Here is a 22,689-nt window from a genome sequence, read left to right on the forward strand (position 1 = left end):
TCGAACTTGTAACAGTTCGATTCTGTCCGCGTTCTGTTCTGGTACGTGTGCGAAAAAAGGACTGTTCTGAATTGAATCAGTTCGATTTTAGGTCTGTTCGAATTTGAAAACGTTCGAATTCGTCGTACCCCCATGTTCTGGAAACTACCGTAGCTTAAAGGTGCTTGATTAAATTGTTAATTGGGTCTCGCAACGATTAGTTTTCTACAGTACTCTCCTTATTTTTCGCGAAATTAAGCAACGATTTTTTTCAATTTTCAGCTTGGAATTTTCAGCTATTTCAGCCTAAAACTCTTTTTTTTTTCTAGTTCATTCCGAAATTTTTAAAGATTAAATTCAAAAAATTCAACAAAAATACATTCATCAATCTCTTATCGATTCAAAAAATCTAGTCTGACAACTGCGAACGCAATGATGGATGCTTTCGGGTTAATCCGACCATATAATCATATAAACGGTGGGTTCTCCATGGAATTCGTTCATCCCGAAGTAGGGAGAGCAGAATATCTAATGACGCAACTCATTCCTCGCAATAAATAATGGATCCCCGCAGAGAGAAGACATGCCTTCGCTCAAATTGTTTTCCGGGTTAAATATCTTTCTCACTATTGATAACATAATAATTTACTCCATTGAAAGATGAATGAATACGGTACCATAATACGAGAGAGGTGAAAAGAGAAAAGAAAGCAAAAAAACAGTGTTCGGATAAGAAAAGAAGCGAATTGAGGAAGGAAAAAAAACTTTGAATTTCAAACGAATGAAGAAGGTTGGGGAGGGGAGATTTGTCTGGGGTGTGGTGCGGTGAAGCAAAAATCACAAAAGGAGTATAACTGTTCAACAAGAGAAAGGGAGAAACTTGTGGTGTAGTAGCAATATTACCATCACCTTCACATGTTCACACTTCTTCTCGCGACACTGTTTCTGGGAAGTATTGAGTGGGATGGGGAACAGAGGGCGGAGCTAGGGGGTACAATGAATAAGTTACATATTATTCCCGTCAGATGCGGTTCCAAATGTAATCGGATAAGAAAAAAACGGTCGATCTTTTTTGGAGAGAAAAGAAACGAAACGAATGGGTGGGGAAAGTAGAAGAAAGTGGTGGTGGTGATCAAATTAAAAAGCCTAATAGGAAAGATAAAGAGAGAGAGAGAGACAGAGAGAGAGAGAGAGAGAGAGAGAAAAGGAAGAACAAAGAAAACGAAGAGAGTGAATAGTATGAGAAGAAAGAGACGATAAACTATTGAAAAAAGAAAATATTGCTGTTTATTCGTCAAAACCATGAGTGATTTAAGATCGATTCTTGAGCTGGTTGCTGAGCCAATCGAGTCCTTCATACAGACCGTCTCCGGATGTTGCGCATGTGGCCTGGAAAAAATTATTTTGAATAATATATTTAAACCTTAATTAACTTCTCAAGAAGCTTAAAATGCTGAAAATATAGATTACCTGAATGTACCATGACCGGTTTCTGAGCGAGTGGAGTCCAAGTTTATCGGTGACTTCGGCGGCGTTCATGGCTTGTGGAAGATCTTGCTTGTTGGCGAAGACCAAGAGAACGGCATCACGAAGCTCATCCTCAGCTAGCATGCGCATCAACTCCTCGCGAGCTTCTCCGACACGCTCACGATCGTTCGAGTCGACGACGAAGATGAGTCCTTGTGTGTTTTGGAAATAATGCCTCCAGAGTGGACGGATCTTGTCCTGACCTCCGACATCCCAGACGGTGAATGAGATGTTCTTGTACTCAACAGTCTCCACATTGAATCCTGAAATTGAAAGAATGAATCAGTTGAAGAATTTCGCAAGAATAGTGACTCACCGATAGTTGGAATTGTGGTAACAATCTCTCCGAGCTTGAGCTTGTAGAGGATAGTCGTCTTACCGGCAGCATCCAATCCGACCATCAGGATGCGCATCTCTTTCTTGCCGAAAAGGCCTTTAAACAAGCTGCCGAACACGTTTCCCATTCTGAAAAATACAGGTGATATTGTGCTTTTTTCTAGATGTTTTGTTATATACATCCGGTTAGGGACCAGTGAAGCGGAGAAGGGGCAAACAAAAATGTAGAAACTGAATCAATAATCCTCGTGGAAATGAGGCCAAAACGTGAAAAGCCGCCAATGCGCGCTACCGGGTGAAAAGTACGTCGTCGTCGATGGACGACGACTACGGCGAAAAAAGGAAAAAAGAAAATATATCGAGAGGAGAACGTGGAAATGAGATGGATATCTAACAGGCGCTGGGAGCGAGAATCTCCACCAGAGAAGCAGTGGCTGGCTACACCGACAGACGTGTCACCAACGCAGCAGTCTCTCGCTCTGCTTTTCTCTTGTTCGTTGAGCGCGGCGCGTGCGTTGCGGAGCGGTCGAAAGAGTGGAGAAGGGAGAAGAAGAAGAAGAGAAGAAGCAGAGACAGGATGAGGAGAAGAGAAAAAGAGAGAAAGAACAGAAAGGACAAGAGACCGTCAGTATTATGTGTCCGCTCTAGTGCAGGAACACACACAGAGAACGGATTGGAGTGTTGAAATGAAGTACATTAGTTGCCACGTCATCTGCACTTCCAATCAATCAGAAACTTAGGGGTGATAGAATAGAAGAACTGCCGCTTGAGACGAAAGAAACTTTTTTGATAAGAGAGAAAATTTAACCTTCAGGTCAACTGATGTATTTTGTTCTGACTCGAACTTTTCGGAATCTTTTCAGTTTTAGGAGCAGAAATGGTGCAAAAAGAAGAGACTAGCTGAAAAAGGTAGTGGATAGAGAAGAACTGTTTCAAATTTTGAATGGGAACGTGGCATATAATGTGGCGCGCGTTCTGCTGGCTGCAGCCGTCAGCCGGCTAGAAAAAAAGCAGCAGAGAACCGGCCGCGGGAAAAGTTGCGTCAAAGTTTCAGAAGTTCAAAGGGCAATACAAGATAAAAGTGGAGACGATTCGAACGTCATCATAATCGAACAACAAATATAAAAAGTGAAAAAAAAACAACACGGATAAAAAATAAATCTTTTATTGGTTTTGGCAATTTACGGCTAGAAAAATAAACCCGTTTTCGTGATTGTTTTAAAACCTGTATTTTAATAAATATATGAGATTCTCGTAATTATTACTCGGGCTCTTTTTGACCTGTTTTTAATGCTGTTGATATGCTTTTTAATGGCCCGTTTTCTGTTTTTTTTTCTGAGATTTACAGCCAATCTTTTTCACTTTATTTTCTCATTTGGTGGAGTCATTTTGCTCTCTTTTCGATTTTTTTTCTGGCTTTCGCATAATTATGAAAAAAGAAATAATAAAATAATGAAACGGAACAAATGGGAAAAAAATAACAAACTTCTTACACAGCCAACTCTCGAAATTTCAGACCTACGAGTTGAGTGTTTAAGAAGATAGTTTACAACAAAAAAGAGAAATTACAAAGATAGAACGCCAAAAGGGCGATACAGATAAATTTGAAAAGACAAGAAAGAGATAAGAACAAAGATGATAAATTGAAAGTACAGTAGAAATAGGGCAATAACAATTATTGTTTGAGGTAATCTTGAAGTTTTGCGGAGTACTTACCAGATATTAAAAACCAATTTTTTAAAACCAACGAGTCAGATCACCAAGAGACTAAATTGAGATCGATTAAACTGAAACTATTCTAGTCATTTAGAAGATCATCGTCCTCGTCCGACTGAAAAATAAACAATTGTTAAGAAGTTATAGAAAGACTCATTATTACCTCAAGACTGCTCGGGATGGCTGCGAGCAACTGGTCAGCCGACATGTTTGTATCTGTTGAAGGGATTTCCTCGATCTTCTCGGTCTTTAACTCCATATCCAGCGATACTCCATTGAGCACTTTTCCTTCTTCCATCACCTAAATATATCAATTATTTCGATAATTGACAAAATTGCTAACCGTCAGGGCATCAGCAGTCTTTCTAAATGGAAAGACGGCAGTCATAAGACCATCATCTTCGGCTTTCACACTATGATCAAAAACTTCTCCGAATTTTTCCATATGAGCCATTAAGTCGGTAACCAATTCTTCCTACAAAAATTTATTTGATATTTCCTGATTCTTGCCGATCTAACTATACCTTTACGTGTTTGACGACGACGATGCTATTCAACTTGTTCTGCGGTTCCTCCCCATCGCTTGCTGCTTTTCTTTTCCTGCTCGGGTCTTCAAACTTGTTCGGACTTTTCAAAGATTCGATTTGGGCAACTATTTCATCCACGAGCATTGACTTTTCAGAAATTTTCAAAAGAATCGAATCTATTTCTTCTTTGCACGCTTTGACTTTCTTATGCAGATGCTTGACCAACTTAGTAGCGTTTTTTCTTTCAGCCTCATCAGGAGACGTTCTTGCTTTGATAAGTAGCTCTTTCTGTCTGGCCAACCATTTATCAAGAATCACGTTGTGTTGATTCTGAGCTTCTACAAGTGCCGATAACAAGCTCTTCTCGTTTGTCAATTTCTCCTTAGCCTCTTGAAGCTGTTTCCTGTGATTGAGAGCTGCTACGTTGACAAATTTCGATTCTTGCACGGTTGCAATTTTAGGCCGTTCCGTTGGTTTCGGTGGTGATGTTGGAGCATTCGATTTGGCTGCTGCAGCGTCGATTCCTTCACCTCCTGGGTTGTGCCAAAACACTTTAATGAACCGGTTGTTGAGAACGGGAGCTGGTGACTTGTATGCCTTGTAAGCGTCATGCTTAGATGCGTATGTTACGAGCGCTGCATCAATTTCCCCGTTGTATCGAACTTGTATGTTGTCAACTACTCCAAAGGTAGCAAAATGTTCGTTCAGCTTAGCGATGTTATTCATTTCAGCTGGAATCTTCGCCACTTGTAAAGTGCAGTTTTCTCTGTTGATATTGCCAGCGAAACCTCCACGAGTAAAACTTCCCCGACCTCTCGGAGCACCTCTTCCACGAATTCCTCCACGGAAAGACCCTGGTTGTTGCGGAACAATAGGTACAGCACCGCCGGTTGAAGGTGGTGGTTGCGAAAAGTTTGTCACCGGTTGTGGTACGTATTGAGGAGCAGCCGGAAGCTGCTGAGACCATCCTCCAGGAATGGTTCCCGGGATAGTTCCCGGAATTGGTGGTGGTGGCATACTGTAGTTTGTCAACGCAGGTGTCTCTGGATTGTATTCTCCAGCAGACACGACAACTCCAGGTGGAGGTGGATTGATCGCGTTGTATCCAGGTGGTGGTAAACTGAAACTTGGTAATGTTTATTTTTCGTGAAAGTAAAAATGAGGTTAGTATTCGGAAAGCGTAAGACATACGAGAAATTAGGAGGAGCAGAAGGGATTGGGACCATAGAACTGAGTGCGTTTTCATCGACAACTACAGGGTCACGACCATGGTAGTACGGACATTGATCCCCACGAATGCAATATCCACGCTCTTCGAAGTCTTTGCAACGGCGTCGACTAGATCTAGCTTTGTATGGAGGTGTCCGTGAGCCACTTGATGATCTGCAATTGTTATTTTGTTACCATACCGTACTTGTGGTTATACACACAGAAATATTACTATCTGTTAACACAATTTCTAAAACAGCATAAACTGAAACGCCTACTCACCTCGATCTTGAACGTGATCGTCGTCGGTGACGTTCGCGATCTCGATCATTAGATGAAGCTCGTCCACTACGTGATGATGGAGCCTGACGACCACGACGATCGCGCGGAGAGCGAGAACGACGTCTTTCCTTGTCGCGAGCTGATTTCTCCTTTTCGCGATTCTCCGATGGTGGTGGACTTATCCGCTTGCGCGCTGGTTTGTTGTCACTTTTCGAAGAAGATGACGAGCTGCTCGGCTTCTGAACTCCAGATGAGGGAGACGACTGGCGAGCAGACTCTGGTTTTGATGCCTCTTCCTTGGGTGGCGATGTTTGCTTGGGAGCAGCCTGGGCAGGTTTCGCACTTTCCGCAGGTAAATAACTCTTGCTGGTCAACGCATCGAACAACTTATCAACAAATGGAGCAGTGTCTGTAATTAATTTAATTTAGAATTGTTATCTTCTGAACCAATGAAACTTACGATCTTGCAAAAAGACATTCAATTGCTCTTTGGTGAATTCTTTCAGCTCTTCTTGACCCTTATCGGGCTTTTTTACCAATGCGAGCACATATTTTGCCAGGGCAATTGGATCGGCATCGGCACTAAAAAGAAAGATGAATATTCCGATAGATATAAAGTTTACTTACATCGGGGTCAACTCATCACAGAGCCACTGGAAGAAAGCATCCTGATTCTCGATGTTCATGCTTTCCTTCGTGTTACACAGGTTTTTACCGCTTCTGAAAAATAAAGTGTGTTTAAATCTAGTAGAAGGAGCAAGAAAAGAAAAACAGAGCGATAAAGTCGAAGATATAATTGAAAAGCTGTTTTCACCTGTAATAAGCTATTTTTCTCAGAATAGCTTATTTTCGGTTTAAAAATTGTATTCAATTTCAATTTAGATCAAGAATGAGGTTATTGAATTCGTCTGTTTTTAACAATTATGTCTATGAATGCGGCGAGTGAAAACAAGATGATCAGGAAACGAGTAAGAACAACGACGAAGAGAAAACTTTAAGGTAGTACGATAATGATCAAAAATTGGCAGCAACGTAGACGACTCGCATTCAACAGGCGGCAACGAGGAAACACTGCGCTGAACGAAAATTGAAAAGCGCGGAGACAAGGAGACACGGGCGGTCGCATAAACTGGTCTTGGACGCGTTGCATTTTTTGTGGATTGGACTTCCAGGTTACCGTATCGAACTGCTTCTATGTTATAACAATGATTTCCTGGTCGAGATGCATCAGTTTTGAAAGATTACAGAAACATAACAAATATACAATTTGCAAAACAGGGTTCTCGGATTGTACGAATGTTGCAGTTTTTGTGGCATCAGAATAAAAATCCTGATGAGTTCAATATGCTTGCTTGAAGAAGAAAACAGAAGCTGGGTATAGATTCAGAGATAGGAGAAAACACAAAAAGCGAGATCGGCACACACGGAAAGGGAGGAGAAAAGAGAAGAACTCACAAAACTCACAGACTCATTCATTTATCCGCCCGCACCATTCATATCGTTCCTATTTACTTTTTCTTTCTCCTCATTTTACAGGTACTCAGAAATACTTTCTTCATTTTTTTTCGTTTCTGCTCTCTTGAGAAAGGTGAGTAGTACATTCGGAAAAAACATCACTTTTTGAAGTTTCAATGATCTAACCACCTATCCTGAGCTACATCTAGAAATTGCTAACTAAGAATCAAACTTCTAGTTTTTTTTTCAATTTCGGGTTTCGATGAATTTTAAATTGAAACCAATTTCGTTCCCCTTCTCTCTTTTTTTTTTGTTTTCTGTGGCAGCTGTTACTGACTTCTGCTCATTCTCGCGAGCAGTGCTTCAGCCGTTGCTCTCTGTGCTCTATTTTTTTCGTATCATTATTTTGCATCGTTAGAATGCCAATTAAGATTCTTAACACTTCAGATGGTGTACGATATTGCTAACTCGCGAATATTTCGAAGACGAAGTTCGACATTCACAGATCCGACGAATGTTTTAGCAGTACAGGAATTGAGATCGAGAATACTACAAGTGAGAAGCACTGATTTTTCTAGAGAAACTTATCAAAATCTCAGGATCCGGTAGCTTCTGCAAAGCACTGTGCCGAAGATATTCATAGAATACGTCACGAGGATTGGTGGCTGGACAGATTTCTAGGATCAGTCAATTATGATGTAGATATAGCCTATGCCATTATTTTAGAATGCTTGAAGTGGAGGAAGAATTTCGATGTAGATAGTGAGTACACGAGATCAGTTAAACAGGCTCATCCTGTAGTATTTAGGAATCAGTCTTCTCTCTTTGAAACCACTACTAGATAATCAACTAATGTATCTTCACGGAAAGGATTTGCAAAACCGACATATATGTGAGGGATAAGTGTAATATGAGGTTTCCATATTCCTTTTCTAGTATGGATCATGATGAGCAAATACAAAAATGGCGATGACGGCTTCGAAAAGCTGTTTACATTTTGGATGGAGCGTCACTATATGGAGTACAAGGGATGTCAGCCTCTGACCATTTTTATAGATATGAGTGGTACTGGACTCAAGAATATGGTAAATAGAAAGCATCTGAAGATGTCTTGGAAAGTTGATTTCAGAGTTTCGACGCAATGAAGTTCATAATCCATTCTTCAAAGTATTACTATCCCAATGCGATTGAATCTATTCTAATATTTGACAATCCAGCAATCCTGAATGCTTCTTGGAAAGTGAGCGTTTTCGTCTTTGAAATATTCAGGAAATACAATAAATTTTTGCGAAATATTATATTCATATCGATTCTCTCTTCCTCTCCTCTATTCTTATAAAAATGTTTCAGGTAATCGGATCCTGGCTCGAGTCTTCAGCTGCGACGAATCAGCGACACGACTTACTCACATTTGTCACCAAGCTCAGTGTCACTCATTACGTACCAAAAAGTCATCTGTTGGAGCATCAAGGAGGCACCGTAAGACATTTTGCTCCTCTTTCTTTTCACATTTCACCCGTCCGTGTACATTCATCACCAGAGTGGTGTTTCCATGAAATCTTCCGTTTTCCATCATCTTGTGTCCTGGCTGGGGGGACTGGGGCCACTTGTGTTTAACACTACTTGCGTTGAACCCCACTGGCGATACGGAAAATGAACTCTCTCTTTTCTTGTTGTAACAATTGGCTCGCTCTCAGACCGCCTTTCTGACCAGCTCCTACTCTTACTTTCATCAAGTTTTTTTTGAAGGATACTTTCAAATTCACGATGGACGAGCTTGCCAAATGCCTTCCGCCGCCACCACCTCCAAAACCTTCACCGAAACTACTACAGCAACGAATGCATTCTATCGATGATACTACGAATAACAATGTTACTGAATTCGATTTCTCATCGTTTCAAAAAAGAGTGAGTTATTAGATTTTCTCATAAATCAAGCTAAAACAATAATGCTGGATGAATAACTTATATATACGTAGGTTACGAATCAGAAAAATTATCAAACTTTAGAATGTCAAATTCGACGAAGAATCAGTAACTAAAAGAGCACCATCTTTGTCTCGACGATCGAGCCGTGGGCCAAAAGGCAGAAAATCACACATCCCACCATCGCTGCGACCACTTATCGAGAACCGAGTTAACGCACCAAGTGACGACTGGTCATCTAATGATTTTGTGTCAATAACGTAAGTTCTGCCAGAAAACTCAAAATAACAGCCACGGATATTCTATGTTTCAGGCCTAGAGATGAGTTGCGACTCGAAAAAGTCGATGGTGAAAACGATCTTCTCGATGTGGTACTTGTCAAGAACCAGTCATCTGAAACACCTATCATGTTCAAATTCAAAACAACTTCGCCGGAAAAATTCCGCGTTCGTCCTAGTTCAGGGATCGTTCAGCCTGGAACCACTGAAATAATCCGAGTTTATTTGCAGTATGGTAAGTCTTAAATGGTAGACAATCATGATTTTCAAATCGCTTTGCTACAGAATATCGTCATTCATGGAGCAAAGAAAAGTTTCTACTTCTAACAATGGAATCTTCCTCAACAGATCTTGACAGCTTTTCGGATCAGTTCAAAAATGCAATAAACAAAGCAGAATTCAAATTCAAATGCAGACTATCAGAAAATGTCAAACTTGATCAGCCAGAAGAAAGAAGGTCCAGCTTCCTACTCCAACAACAGCAACTACAAGAGAATCGAAAAGACAGATTTTCAATTGGAGGAATCAACTTCAATGTTCCATTGATTATTCTTGTACTCTTCCTATTTTTAATATTCCAATTCTTCTACATCATGCAAATGAGATCTGATAACGCCTTATTGAGAGAGACACTTATTACCCTCTCGGGACAAATTAAGGAAGCAAACGTTCAGAACACAGAACCTATTGCTGAGATGGTTAAAAATGAATTGTAGTTGTTATTTACCACAAATAAAGATTGTTGAAATGAATCGTTAAAGAACATTTGAAAAAGTACTAATGAAAATTATTGTCAGAACAAAAGCTAACTTCAAGAAGAACATTTCGCAACGATTTCGAAAACTTTCGAAGAGACAATATAAGAGAGGAGCAGATAAAAATTATAAGTATTTTGAAAATAATAAAATTTTCGAGGACACAACAAATTTAATATTAAATTTGTGAAAAAAATGAAGAAAAAAATCGATGGCCTCCGTAAATCGCCCCAAAGCCGTTGGGTCTCGAAGCGAAGTCGGCGCAGCAAATTGTTGGCTGAGTATCATACGCTTAAACATTGCGTCTCTTGTCTCTCTTTGTCGCTTGCGAATTTTTCCCCAATTTTTTTTGGGTTTTTGACGATTTTTCCTTCAAAATATGTTGGCGCCGGAATAAAGTAACCCTACAAGGAAAATATTGCATCTTTTCCTATAAGTTAGTTATTTAAGCCTTGTTTCAGATATATAAAAAAAAGTGTTTTCTGAAAATGTCCTATTTTTTCCTCCTCACCGTTTTTTCGCAATTTTGTCACCCGTAACTCTGATAAAAGTCTAATTTTTTTTCTCAGGTAAAATGTCGAAGAGAGGACGTGGAGGAGCTTCCGGAGCCAAATTCCGCATTTCCCTTGGTCTCCCAGTCGGAGCTGTCATGAACTGCGCCGACAACACCGGAGCCAAGAACTTGTTCGTCATCTCCGTCTACGGAATCCGTGGACGTCTCAACAGACTTCCAAGTGCCGGAGTTGGAGACATGTTCGTCTGCTCCGTCAAGAAGGGAAAGCCAGAGCTCAGAAAGAAGGGTAAGTTTTTCGTATTCGTGTATAGAAAAAAACAACTTATAAATTAGATTTTTTGATTTGCATAATTTAAGCGAAATTTTTTTTTATAAAACATGGATTCTCAATTTAAATTATATTTTTCAGTTCTCCAAGGAGTCGTCATCAGACAGCGCAAGCAGTTCCGCAGAAAGGACGGTACTTTCATCTACTTCGAGGACAACGCAGGAGTTATCGTCAACAACAAGGGAGAAATGAAGGGATCCGCCATCACAGGACCAGTCGCCAAGGAATGCGCTGATCTCTGGCCAAGAATCGCCGCTAATGCTGGATCTATCGCTTAAGCTGTTATTTTTGTTGTTACAAATGAATATTAACTGTGTTTGCAATGTTTATAGTAAGGAATAATACAAAACAAATGTTTGGGTCGTCAGAATATTTGAATCTCGCGAATTAAATAATTTGGAGAACAATGACTGAGAAATTAGTTTGTTATCTGGAAAAGACTTGGTGTTTTTTTTTAGAGATGGGGAGTTGGAATCGGCGAAATCAGATCAGCGATAACGATGCTCAAGGCGTGAGTAAAATGAAGTCTTGCTGGCCCTGAATGTTCAGAATTTAGGACTATAAAGATCTACTCGTATTCGGCTATGCTTCTACAATCTTCCTAAATGACTATCAATCAGAGCACATCGCTGAAGAACGGCATATGGTTCCATGTCTTGGAGACTCTGAAAATCGCGTGGATAGGTAGGGATTTTTCCATTTAACATAAATGTCTGGCACAACGAGAAAGGAACGTTGATGAAGTGTTGATAGACAGGAAGGAACTCGATTGTCGTCAAAACCTGCTTACAAACAACTTATGAGATTTGGTGAGTTTAGGGGAATATTCTCTGTTAGAAACGATATTTATCATTTTCGTATAAGATTTCAGAATCCCAAGCTGACCATCATGGTTTCATTTGTTTCACACTTCCATAACTGTATTTCAAGCCCTGTCTGATATTCTAGTTTAGACTTTTATCATTTATCTGTCAATATCTGCCCCAACTTCAATTCCTTGTCGTTTCAATACAACATATTTGATTTTTAGGTCAACCGCTGGTCCATCGTCCAAAATGTGAAATAAGCGTGAGTCTATCCTGAAAAATGAAACGAGACATTTACAATAATGCAGTGAAAAGAAGGGAAAAGTCAATGCCATGACCTCTAAATTTTCAGGTATGACTGTAGACTCCTATTGCCGTCTCTGGACATAGCGATCACAAGAAGTTCTATACCACCTGAGCATTGTGAGACTGAAGCTATCGAAGAGGATATGTGTGAAGAAGAGCGTTATCAGGATATGCATATGGATATACAGAGTGAGATATACTATTTTGAATAGTTTTGACGGCCAAATTTATAGGAGAGCAGGAGGAAGAAGAAGAGAGAAGGCGGAAAGAGCAACGGAATGCGATCGGGTTTGATTACGGAACAGGGATTGTGAAAGAGCCAGAAAGTGATAGCGAAGACGAGCCTTTCGAACCACCAGAAGGAATAAAATTTCCCGTCGGGCTCGAACTACCACCAAACATGAAACTGCATCATATTATTGAGAAAACCGCCGCTTTCATTGTCGCTAATGGAACTCAAATGGAGATTGTTATCAAAGCAAAACAACGAAACAATGCTGAGCAATTTGGTTTTCTGGAGTTTGATAATAAGCTGAATCCATTTTACAAATACCTCCAAAAACTGATTCGTGAGAAGAAGTACACACCGGAGCTTGGCAAACGACCAAAAAAGCTAGCAAAAAAGGTTTCATCCACTTCGAAACCAGCTGTTTCGAGTTCCCTAGCCGCCATTGCAGCAGCTCATGGTTCAGGATCAGACTCTGACGATTCGGATTCGGATTGCGAGCTTCATCCGTCTCTGTTGTCAGGCAGCTCGAAAAGACCTGCATCCCCGGAAAATCCATCAGCTATTGGCCCTCGGAAGAAGCCAGTAGAGCCAGAGAAACCACCCCCGATGAATTTAAAACCGGCCGGAGATTTTTCTCAACGCAACGATGTCTATGCAGCTCTTTTCAAGAATTTAGCACATGTCACCAGGCAAGCAGCAGGCATAGAAGAAGTTAAACATGGAATTGAGGATTCGAAAAAGGAAGAAGATGATGATCCGTAAGAATTAGCTCAATTATAACCCATATCATCCAAAAATAGTTTCAGAGATGAACGCTTGGATGATCCTGACTACCGTGAGTGGTATACATCGTTCTACGGGAAAACATGTCCTTGGGTCGGTCCACGTCCAATGATTCCGCCAACTCCCGATCTGGAACCTATTCTGAACAGCTACGCGGAGACAGTAGCTCAGAAAGGTGCAGAGATAGAAACGTCTTTAGCAGCCCGAAAAGATCTTCAACTTCATTTTATGGATCCTCACAGTCCATATTACTCGTATTACCATCATAAAGTTAGTCAAGATATTTTGTACCATCTTAGTATTGGTCTCCTTCAGGTTCGCATGCATCAATGGCGCATGTATCATCCGCAAGAGCAGTCCTCTCATCCTTCTCCAAACATTCTCGGCTCTCCGGTTCCACTAATGTCAACTGATCTTCTGCCACCATCCACCGTCAGCTCTCCTGGACCATCTAGTCTCATGAGCTTGAACATTTCGGCACCACCCGAACCACCATTGAATCGGAGACAACGTAGAAGACTTCTGGAAACTAGTCGTGTTGCTGATGATTCTTTAACAGAACCAGGGGTTTTCGATCCTATTTCTATGGTATGTTTCAAGGCAGTTTGGTTTTTTTACAACAAAGTTTTTTCAGCTCCCAAAAAGCGCTTCCACACCCTCGAACCTCCAGAATTTGGACAATTTTAAACCAGTTTCGTTCTCATTGAATGGTACCAAAGATGAATCAAGTTTTCGATTTGACCCAGATATGGATGATTCTGGAATAACTAGTCCTTCGGAAGGGTTTGAAGGTCTTCCACCACCACCGCCACCTCCAACGTTGTCAGGAAATACGCAAACACAAGTGGACCGAAAGGAACGGGCGAGGATTTTCATGGAGAAGTTGCTGCAAGAGAAAAAAGTGAGAAAGCAACAAGAAGACGAGGAGCGAGCCAAACTGGAAGAGGAAACCAGAAAAAAAGCTGAGAGAATATCTGAATCGTTGTCTGGAAGAAGAACAGTGGAGATCCGTAGTTCTCAAGAGAAAAAATCGCTGGATGAGATTATCAACAGCAAGATTAATAGTGTTCTCTCGGAGTCTGGATTTCATCCGGAAGAAGAGAAAAAGGAAGCTGCAGAAGTGGATAGAGAAAGATATACAACGAAACACGTGAGATTGAGATGAGGAGGAAATTCAATAAATTAAAATTTGCAGCGAAAACGAAGCCGATCCAGACGTCGTTCGAGAAGCAGATCCAGTGATCATAAAAAGTTACGAAGACATCACCACCGCTCCAGATCTCGTTCCCGCGATCGTCACCGTCGGAATCGAAGCAGAAGTCGTGAAAGAAGTTATCGTCGTTAAAAGAGTTTAAATTGTACCATCATCATCATCTCATTCAAATTTATAATATCATCATGTCTTTATGGATAGAATCTCTGATTGAAATATAAATTTACTTACTATTACAGAAAAAAGAAACTAGTGGAAAAAATAAATACATAAAATGGGGGAAAAGGCAAACAACCGCGTATCAAGGTATCAATATGCGAAAATATGGAATTTGAGCTTATTTTGGGTGAGTTTCAAAAAGAAGTAGGTGAATTCGGGGGGTCCGAGGAAGCAACCATTTCTTGCATATCTCGAATTATCGTCCGGGCGACTTCTTCAGCGATCTCCTCCTCTTTTAGCGAATTTTTATCGAGATATTTGCGAAGAGTGGTTCGTATTCTGAAAAACGAAAACAAATTTTAAAACCGAGCTTGAGTTTTCTAGTCGCCTGCAAGATTTCTGATTTCGTTTTCTTGAATTTCGGTGCTTTTTTCAAACTTTTTTGAGATATTTTGATAGAAAAATTAAGTGAAAAGTTTAAAAATCAAACCTCATTGGTTTCTGTGGAGCCTGTGAATGTGTATCATCATAAAGCGCATGATACCTTCCCATTTCATCAATTTCCGCCAGCCGACTACTCCTCGGAGTGCTTCTTTTCGATGGACTCGGCGAGCCAGTAGGCGTTTGTTGCTCATCTTTAACATTCATTTTCTTCTCTAAAACTTCTAAATGTCGTGAGAATGCGTGTGTTAGCGAGTCTGTCGAAGAGGCGACGTCCGATGAACTTGCTTTTCGATTTCTGACTTGTCGAGGCAGCTCCACCGTGAAATCAATCATAGATTGCAGTTCGGAGAGGTAGTTGTGGTAGAAGATAGTTTTCAGAAAATCCGATAGGTATTTCTGAAAATCAAAAGGAACGGTAGACAGGGAGAAGGATGTTCTTGTTCTGTTTACAAAAAGATTTTTCAGTTTGAGAAGGGGACAGATTTTATGAGGAGAGGGCTTCCTTTGCGAACGAACAACGTGACTTGGCTGTGATGGCTTGTGAGATGGGCAGCTTCGAAAAAAGGTTCAAGGAAAACAAAAAATATATAAAAACTGGAAATTTTCAAACTGAGTTTCGATAAAATAACTGATAACTTCGACAATTTTTTCTTCTGGGAGTACCGTAAACAGTCCAATAGCAGACCCTACTTTAAGCTCATGTATCTCAGTTCTTTCAAAAGATAGCAGAATTTTGTCAGCTGATAAAATATTTGTGATATAATGATAAGTGATTTATCAGTTGACACATTTTTAATATCTCTCATAGGAACTGAGATAATTAAACTCAAACTTGACAGTATGAGAGCCCTTCTATTACAGGGTTTTCGGTATACTAAAAGTGGAGAATTTCTATCTGAATTCGAGGGAATAGGACAGCTTTTTTTAGAAAATTGATTTTTTCAGAAACTGAAGCTCCAAGTTGTAGTTGGTCCCTTTATTTTGGGGAATTTCTGTCTGAGAAAGTGGGACAAATCTTAGTGAAGATGTTCAGAAAATGTTTACAATGCAGGTTAAAAAAAACATGATTTTTTTGGTAAAAACCTCTTGAAAATTGATTGAAATTAGAAGAATAATAAACTACAAAACGCTAAATTTAATCCGTATATTTTTAGCAAAGATGTTCAAGAAATACCTATTTCCACTAACAGAATGCCACCCAAACTGTTAACTTTGATCCAATTATCTCGATTCCTGTGAGAGATATCAAAAATATGTCAACAGATAAAGTATTGCTGGTGTCATGATGAATAATTTATCAGTTGTTAAATTTTTATTATCTCGCACAGGAGCCGAGTTATATGAGCTCAAAGTTGCCGGTCTGAGTGGTTACGGTAATTCCCAATTTTTGGTCAATCGTTGGAGTTTAATTTATTCAGTTACTGTCAGTGATATACATTTTTAATTTTTAAAAACAATTTCACCAAGTTTTGAAGTATTACTGTACAAAATTTCATAATGATTGACCCACTTTGGGCTCTTTGACAGGTGCTCAAACATTATCAAGATTGTTCGTTTTCACAGAAAAATACACACCAACTTTGAGCTTAATTATCTCGATTCCTGTGAAAGATATCAAAAAGTTAGTAACTGATAAAATGTTAATCATAAAATTATTAATATTGTATTAGTGAACAACTTTTTGATATATCTCATAGGTGCCGATATAATTGAGCTCAAAGACAAAGGCTGAAATTATGGCAACAACGGTATTCAAAAACTGCAAGAATAAAAAAACAACGGGATGGGAGAAGAACCTAAATATATTTATTTTTTGAAATTAAACCAAAAAGATTGGTTTTCCCGAAATTGAAAAAAAGAGGTTCAAAACTCTTTTAAACGGAAATCTATCAATTCCAAAATGCATTTTCCCTCCGTTTTCTTCAAAAACGCATTAATTTAGTCGAAAAGAAAAACGATTCAATGAATTTTCAATAAGAAAATCAAATTTCAAGATATATCAATCTCCTGAGTTCATTTTTTTTTCAAAATTTTTTTGGGGAAGTAAGAGAAATTTAGGGATCGAGCCTTTGTTTAACTGAAAGCAAAAACTAAAATTTTCAAATACTACACTCAAAAAAAAAAGACCAATAAAGACGATGCTTGGTTCGTGATTCACTTCCCTATTCTCTATTTGAAAACCTGCGATGCTAGTCGAGAAAAAAGAGCTATCTATTTGTTTAACTTATATATATATATATATATATATTGGGGAAGTACTGGTCACAAACCACAGTAGTATCGTAGTGTTTGAAAAACTACAAAGTAAAAGTTTTGAATGGAAAAATGAATTTGAAAACCAAAAATGGGAACTTGGGAGTTTGGAAGAAGAAGGAGCTATAGGAAGCCGAGGGTCCCACAAGGAACACTATCGTAACCTAAAAATAGTTTTATTTTCATGATTTGATTTCTCTATTTTCGCGCGGTTTCAGTCAATCTTTTCACTATCAAAAATAACAGAAAACTCGACAAAAAAACAGTACAAAATAAAAACAGCTTTTTGGGTTACGGTAGATAACTTTGACCTAAATTATTTTGTACCGTAAACACTCTGATGGATCCAATCTTCAATTGTCTCAGTTCCTGTGAAAGATATCAGAAGGTGATCAAGTGATAAAATGTGTATCATAATATCACCAATATTTTAAAAGTTGACATATTTTTAATATCTTTTACAGGAACCGACATTATTGAGTTAAAAATTGACGGTTTGGATAGGCTTCGTGCAAAGGAAATGGGTAGTTTGATGATTTCAGTGAAATTTTAGAGCTTCTCAAAATATGATTCAGATATTTCTGATTAGTCTGAAAACGCTTAAGAAAATGACTTCATTTATAAATTACCAATTTACTTTAAAAAAAACAAAGACACCAAATTAGCCCCTTGGTACCAGAAAAGCATCTAAATTGCAGTTACCCCATTTCTAACTAGAAGCATTGTATCTCATTGAGACAAATTTTCACAAGAAAGTTATCAACTACAAAAATGAAGAACTATTTTTGCTCATTTCATAAAAAAAATTCCAGACAAATCGGAATTTCATAAGGTTTCAAATGTATGGTTGCCGTATCTCCTCTAATCTTATACGTGCGTTTTGAGCTAAATTATCTCGATTCCTTCAAAAGATATGAAAAAAATTTCAACTGATAAATTGTTTATCATGATGCCACTAATTTTTTGTCAATTGAAAAAATTTTGATATCTTTCATGGCAGCCGAGATAATTGAGCTCAAAGTGCACATCAAGAATTAGTATCTTTCTTCGAACCCCCACTTTTTCAAAAATTCTGATTTCCAGGCAGTGGTTCCGATCACGATCTTTCATGGCAGCCGAGATAATTGAGCTCAAAGTGCAAGTGACCTATTGCTATATATATATTTCCAGTTTTCATTAAAGTTCAATTAATTTTCTTGAATCAATCTTACAATAAAAATGTTTCAACTCACATCATGCAATCTAAAAAAGCAGGCAGTCTTTGCAGTTCGAAATGCTTTCCTATTCGGTCTTCCCGATTCTTCACAAATCAAAGATTCGATTTCCGCTCGAATTGCTCCGCCTAAATCGATCATATTGGTTGCCTGCATCGAAAAATACTTTTCATAAAGAGCCATCGCATCTCCAAGTGCTTCAGAATCCTCCATCAAATCCAAATTCGCTTCAAAACTCTCGCAACCGAGTAGAAATTGAACCATATCGTGATCCTCTTTCTCTTTAATAAATTCCAAAAACGAGAGAAGAAGTGGTTGAACTTTGAGGATATCTCCTAGACTACATCCATCCGATAACACTTCTAATTCGTGTTTTTTGTAGTATACACTGTTTTGGAATTCGTCAAAATATCGATATTCAAAAAGCGACTTTACAAAGGATTGGGCTTCATTGAAACAGGATTTCTGGAGTGGAACCATTGCGAGATTATCTGAAATTTGGATTTTTAAAGTTTAGGTTTTTTTTTTAAATTAAATTCAAACCATCTACAATCTGCTTGATTTTTCTGGGGAGGGCCAAAGAGCTTGTCGATCCATCATCCACATATTTGTCATATATACTTTTGGCATCTCGGAGGGACACTGAATATTAGATTTTGAAATTTTTTTTAAAAACTCAAACACTGACACTCCTGAGCTGCCTGAATTTCCTCTGAAAAGCTCGACTTGAATCCTTCGACGTGCATCCAAAACTTGATTAAATTCAGTTTGTCGGTAGAGTCGAGGTACTGTATGAAGTAGGAAAGAGCTGAGGAATCGGTGAGCAATCGATCCAGAGAAGATGCCAATTGGGGTTTTTGTTTCACTTGAATTCCTTCGTGATCGGAGCCACTGCCTGGAAATCAGAATTTTCGGAAAAAATTGGTTTAAAAAAATTTTAAGTTTGATTACCCAAATTATTATCCTAATATAAAAAATCAGAGCTATGGAAGACCAAACCGTCAACTTTGAGCTCATATATCACATTTTCTGTAAATTATAACAAAAAGTAGTCAACGCTGATACTATGATAAACAATTAATAAATTGACGACTTTTTCTATCTTTAACAGAAACCGAGATAATTGGGCTTAAACTTGATCAAGGGGGGGGGGGCTCTTCTATTACAGGTTTTTACTTTATTTTTCTGGTGCAAAAATCGGGGTTGTGAAAGATAAATAAAATTCTAAAACTCTAAGAAAATATTGAAAAAATTTTTAATTGGCTGATTCTGATCAAAATTGATATGACGAACTAAAAAGGCTAAAAGGGGAATATGAGAGAATTTTTCTCAAAAAATCCAAAATTGAAAAAAAAAAGTTTTTTCGAGTTTTTTGCAATATTTTAATATCATATGATTTTTTAGAAAATTTCAAATCTAGGTGCGTTTTCAATCAATTTTTTCGCTATCAAAAATTATGATTTTTCTAACTTTTTTTGTGAAAAAATACAGAAAAACCGAGAAAAACCAGTAAAAACTCGAAAATAAATCCATAAAATAAAAATTTTAAGTTACTGTAGCTGTCGTTATAAGACCACAGCTCTGTTTTTTTTTGTATCAGAATAATATAAGTTTTTGAAAATTGTATTATTTTTTAAACTTTGCTAAAATTTTGCTAAACAAATTTCAGAACCCATAAAAACCATACAGCCTGAGAACCTGCTGATCAATGATTAAAATTTTGCAAAGGCAATTTTAAAAAACCGTATCCATTAACTTACCAATATCAGCAGATGGCTCTGGAACTGATAATGAAGCTTTCCTTGTAGTGGGAATACAAATATTATCGTTACTCAATGAATCTCGATGAGCGTCTCCATTCTGATAATTAACATCTGAAGACGTGGATGGCTGACCTGGATATTCAGAATTCTTATTGATCTCTCGTTTTGTCTCTCAATTGAGAGTTGATTCATCAACTAACCATTTGGCTCTTTGTCTTTTTTCCTACGAAGCCTGCCAAGAAAATTACTCATATCTCTATTCTCTCATTCTAGAAGAGCTTAGAAGAAATTTCAGTGAAATATGTGGTGTGGATATATTGACCAGCCAGGGTTATCAACTTCTGCGCACCCCTCATTGTGTCTAACCGTCTGCGTCTCTGCTTTCTTCTTCGTCCAACACGACAAACGCGCCAACGAGTACTCGAAGAAAGCGAGATTGCCTTATTTATGTCGTGTTTAAGCTCTTTTTAGTTGTTCGCTTCGTGGTAAACTATGTCTCAATTACTGTAGTTTTCTCAGGCAATCCGATTTCAAACTCCCGCTATTTTTGGAGATTACGGTTTTCGTTACGGGAATCAACCAATATTTTTTCCTTGTGTTCCTTTAACTACTGTAATTTTCTGAATTTTTTGTGAAATTTTTTGAGAATTCTCTCTCTCTCTCTCTCTCCCTTTTTTGTTTCTTTTTATTGTCAAATAAAGGAAAATGAGATTGCTCTATATATGTCAAGTTTAAATCCCGTTTAGTTGTTAGTTTAATCACAACCCAATAACGTTGATCTCAATCCAGGGCTGGGAATAAAATTTGAATTGCGTTTGGATTGAGACTCAATCCAAACGCAATCCAAATTTGAACTCCCGCTATTTTTTCTGAATATGGTTTTCGTGACGGAAGCCTACAAACATGTTTTACTTGTGATCCTTTAACTATTGTATTTCTTTGATTTTCGTTCAAGTTTCTCTTTTTTTTCACGTTTTTGCAATAGATTTGTGCACCTAATTCGCTAAAATCGATGAATTTTTCAGAAAATGGAATCAGTAGCAAGTGAATCAGCTCCGAAGCCAAAGAAAATCACCGTCAAACTGAAGAACATCGGAGATGCGCCAGTTCTCAAGAACAAAAAGCTCGTGGTGAAAGCATCCGACACATTGGCATCACTAACGAAAGTGAGCTAAGTTAATTGCTGGTAATTTCTGACTAGAATTGGATTTTTCAGGTTCTTCGAAAAATGCTGAATCTCACCTTACACGACTCGCTCTTCCTATACATCGACACAACTTTTGCACCTTCTCTAGACTCAAATTTCGAAGTAAGTTACATTTTAGACGACTTTCTGAAATGATTACTTTTCTTTCAGGTGTTAGCACGATGTTACGCAGTGAAGACCACTGGAGACGAGGTTGTAGAACTGCAGTACAGCACAACGCCGGCGTACGGATAATACATTGTGATATTTGAATGATTTTAATTTTGTATAATGTATATAAATATTTTATCAATTTGTGATATTTCTGATTGGCTTTAAATGACTAACGAATTCTAGAGAGATGGAACACTCCAGAACAATCCTGCAACTTCATCCAATAAAATGATTAAATTTTCAATTGTTTTGCTTTCCTTGCACATTTGGTTTCAAAACCTCTTTATTTAGACAATATTTTAAAATTCTTATATAAAAAAAATATATGATTCTTCCAGTAAAATCCCACATAGCAAAAACATGAGTAAAGTGAGTACCTCCCTTCAAAAATATGAAATTAAAAAAAATCTTTATTTTCAGAGAATCGACCACGATGAAGAAGACCGTGATTCTTCGGAATATGAGCAGATGGAAGACGAAGAAGAAGACGTTGAGCGTTTTCCCCAACAACAAGCTTTGTACGCCAAAGAAGACGATCATTTTCAACCGCAGTACATCACGGAACAAGTGCCGACAACCAGCAATCAAATGGAATTGCCCTTGCAAATCGACTATGAAGGTTTTAAATCTATTTTCTAGAATTTTCGTATTACTCTTGTCCGAAATCAATGCACGTTGCGGCCGAGAAAACAACGGTGGGCGGAGCTTATCTCCCACAGAGAGAACCTTACTGTATTTTTCAAATTATTGCACGCGCCTTTAATACAGTACCTCAACATTTATCGAATTTTTGCCTTTTTCTCTCATTTTTTCGCTTGTTTCTGTCTAATTTTGTCTAATTCTCATAAATCTTCAATTCATTTTTCTTATAAAAAGAAAAAAACATCCAAATAGGGCCCAAAATAAAAAACGTCCGAGGTACGGTATTTAAAGGCGCATGCATCAATTAGTTTTTTCGCTGTGAGACCGACGATGCGATTTTGAGTGATTTACGGCCGCAACGTGCATTGATTTCGGACGAGAGTAAAATACTTCATTAGCTTTTAGAAGTCTACCCACATAGTACGGTACCAGTCGACAATTCCTACAATATCCTGGAAGATGGCAAGGTTTATTATGAGAACGAAATGGAAGGTTGTAAAAATTTGGTTTCAAAGCACTATAAATCTTCTTACAGACCTGGTTTACCATGAAATTTATGGAGAAGGAAGCGATCAGAAAATTGAAATGGATAAAAGTAAGCAATTTTCGTTTTCAGGGTAATTCTACCCATTTCAAAGCAAATACTCACTTGCTATAAGCTCATTTGCTATTTTCCCATTTGCTT

General features: G+C 38.3%; 8 protein-coding genes across 9 annotated transcripts in view; 5 read left to right on the forward strand and 3 right to left on the reverse strand.

The window, feature by feature from the left end:
* Nucleotides 1-1,290: 1,290 nt before the first annotated feature.
* On the reverse strand, nucleotides 1,291-1,970 carry Cbr-arf-1.2 (the record flags this gene model as incomplete). Its single annotated transcript, XM_002641106.1, has 3 exons — nucleotides 1,291-1,368; nucleotides 1,450-1,769; nucleotides 1,823-1,970. 3 exons carry the CDS (start codon nucleotides 1,968-1,970, stop codon nucleotides 1,291-1,293), a joined length of 546 nt encoding a protein of 181 aa, XP_002641152.1.
* A 1,670-nt stretch (nucleotides 1,971-3,640) lies between these two features.
* Nucleotides 3,641-6,262, reverse strand: CBG09003 (the record flags this gene model as incomplete). Its single annotated transcript, XM_002641105.1, has 8 exons — nucleotides 3,641-3,673; nucleotides 3,722-3,859; nucleotides 3,902-4,033; nucleotides 4,083-5,205; nucleotides 5,277-5,468; nucleotides 5,577-5,985; nucleotides 6,037-6,158; nucleotides 6,204-6,262. The coding sequence occupies 8 exons, from the start codon at nucleotides 6,260-6,262 to the stop codon at nucleotides 3,641-3,643; spliced, it is 2,208 nt and encodes a 735-aa protein (XP_002641151.1).
* Nucleotides 6,263-7,478: 1,216 nt separating this feature from the next.
* Nucleotides 7,479-9,951, forward strand: Cbr-hpo-28 (the record flags this gene model as incomplete). Its single annotated transcript, XM_045243649.1, has 10 exons — nucleotides 7,479-7,586; nucleotides 7,631-7,793; nucleotides 7,840-7,923; nucleotides 7,968-8,116; nucleotides 8,161-8,271; nucleotides 8,382-8,510; nucleotides 8,781-8,939; nucleotides 9,042-9,217; nucleotides 9,271-9,470; nucleotides 9,521-9,951. The coding sequence occupies 10 exons, from the start codon at nucleotides 7,479-7,481 to the stop codon at nucleotides 9,949-9,951; spliced, it is 1,710 nt and encodes a 569-aa protein (XP_045093921.1).
* A 613-nt stretch (nucleotides 9,952-10,564) lies between these two features.
* Cbr-rpl-23 lies at nucleotides 10,565-11,110 on the forward strand (the record flags this gene model as incomplete). The annotated part of the gene is made up of 2 exons (XM_002641103.1): nucleotides 10,565-10,790; nucleotides 10,914-11,110. The coding sequence occupies 2 exons, from the start codon at nucleotides 10,565-10,567 to the stop codon at nucleotides 11,108-11,110; spliced, it is 423 nt and encodes a 140-aa protein (XP_002641149.1).
* Nucleotides 11,111-11,238: 128 nt separating this feature from the next.
* On the forward strand, nucleotides 11,239-14,301 carry Cbr-swp-1 (the record flags this gene model as incomplete). 2 transcript variants are annotated; one of them, XM_045243650.1, is made up of 7 exons in its annotated part: nucleotides 11,239-11,343; nucleotides 11,389-11,516; nucleotides 11,991-12,133; nucleotides 12,178-12,931; nucleotides 12,980-13,544; nucleotides 13,591-14,106; nucleotides 14,152-14,301. In XM_045243650.1, the coding sequence occupies 7 exons, from the start codon at nucleotides 11,239-11,241 to the stop codon at nucleotides 14,299-14,301; spliced, it is 2,361 nt and encodes a 786-aa protein (XP_045100939.1). The 2 variants fall into 2 exon arrangements, with proteins under 2 accessions (XP_045100939.1, XP_045100940.1); XM_045243651.1 differs by lacking the exons at nucleotides 11,991-12,133; nucleotides 12,178-12,931; nucleotides 12,980-13,544; nucleotides 13,591-14,106; nucleotides 14,152-14,301 and adding an exon at nucleotides 11,863-11,893.
* A 221-nt stretch (nucleotides 14,302-14,522) lies between these two features.
* Nucleotides 14,523-20,254, reverse strand: Cbr-rgs-5 (the record flags this gene model as incomplete). The annotated part of the gene is made up of 7 exons (XM_002641101.1): nucleotides 14,523-14,667; nucleotides 14,819-15,168; nucleotides 18,258-18,730; nucleotides 18,783-18,881; nucleotides 18,928-19,134; nucleotides 20,000-20,134; nucleotides 20,203-20,254. The coding sequence occupies 7 exons, from the start codon at nucleotides 20,252-20,254 to the stop codon at nucleotides 14,523-14,525; spliced, it is 1,461 nt and encodes a 486-aa protein (XP_002641147.1).
* Nucleotides 20,255-21,030: 776 nt separating this feature from the next.
* On the forward strand, nucleotides 21,031-21,443 carry Cbr-lgg-3 (the record flags this gene model as incomplete). The annotated part of the gene is made up of 3 exons (XM_002641100.1): nucleotides 21,031-21,168; nucleotides 21,219-21,311; nucleotides 21,360-21,443. 3 exons carry the CDS (start codon nucleotides 21,031-21,033, stop codon nucleotides 21,441-21,443), a joined length of 315 nt encoding a protein of 104 aa, XP_002641146.1.
* Nucleotides 21,444-21,722: 279 nt separating this feature from the next.
* The window catches only part of CBG08997, a gene marked incomplete at both ends in the record, with an annotated part of 3,463 nt that continues 2,496 nt past the window's right edge, over nucleotides 21,723-22,689 (forward strand). Inside the window, 4 exons of the mRNA XM_045243653.1 lie at nucleotides 21,723-21,731; nucleotides 21,783-21,981; nucleotides 22,410-22,496; nucleotides 22,540-22,599. Of these exons, the coding sequence (XP_045093922.1) occupies nucleotides 21,723-21,731; nucleotides 21,783-21,981; nucleotides 22,410-22,496; nucleotides 22,540-22,599 (355 nt within the window). The remainder of the gene's footprint in view (nucleotides 21,732-21,782; nucleotides 21,982-22,409; nucleotides 22,497-22,539; nucleotides 22,600-22,689) is intronic.

The sequence above is a fragment of the Caenorhabditis briggsae genome (assembly GCF_000004555.2).
Source record: "Caenorhabditis briggsae complete genome, chrIII, whole genome shotgun sequence".
NCBI classification, from domain to species: domain Eukaryota; kingdom Metazoa; phylum Nematoda; class Chromadorea; order Rhabditida; family Rhabditidae; genus Caenorhabditis; species Caenorhabditis briggsae.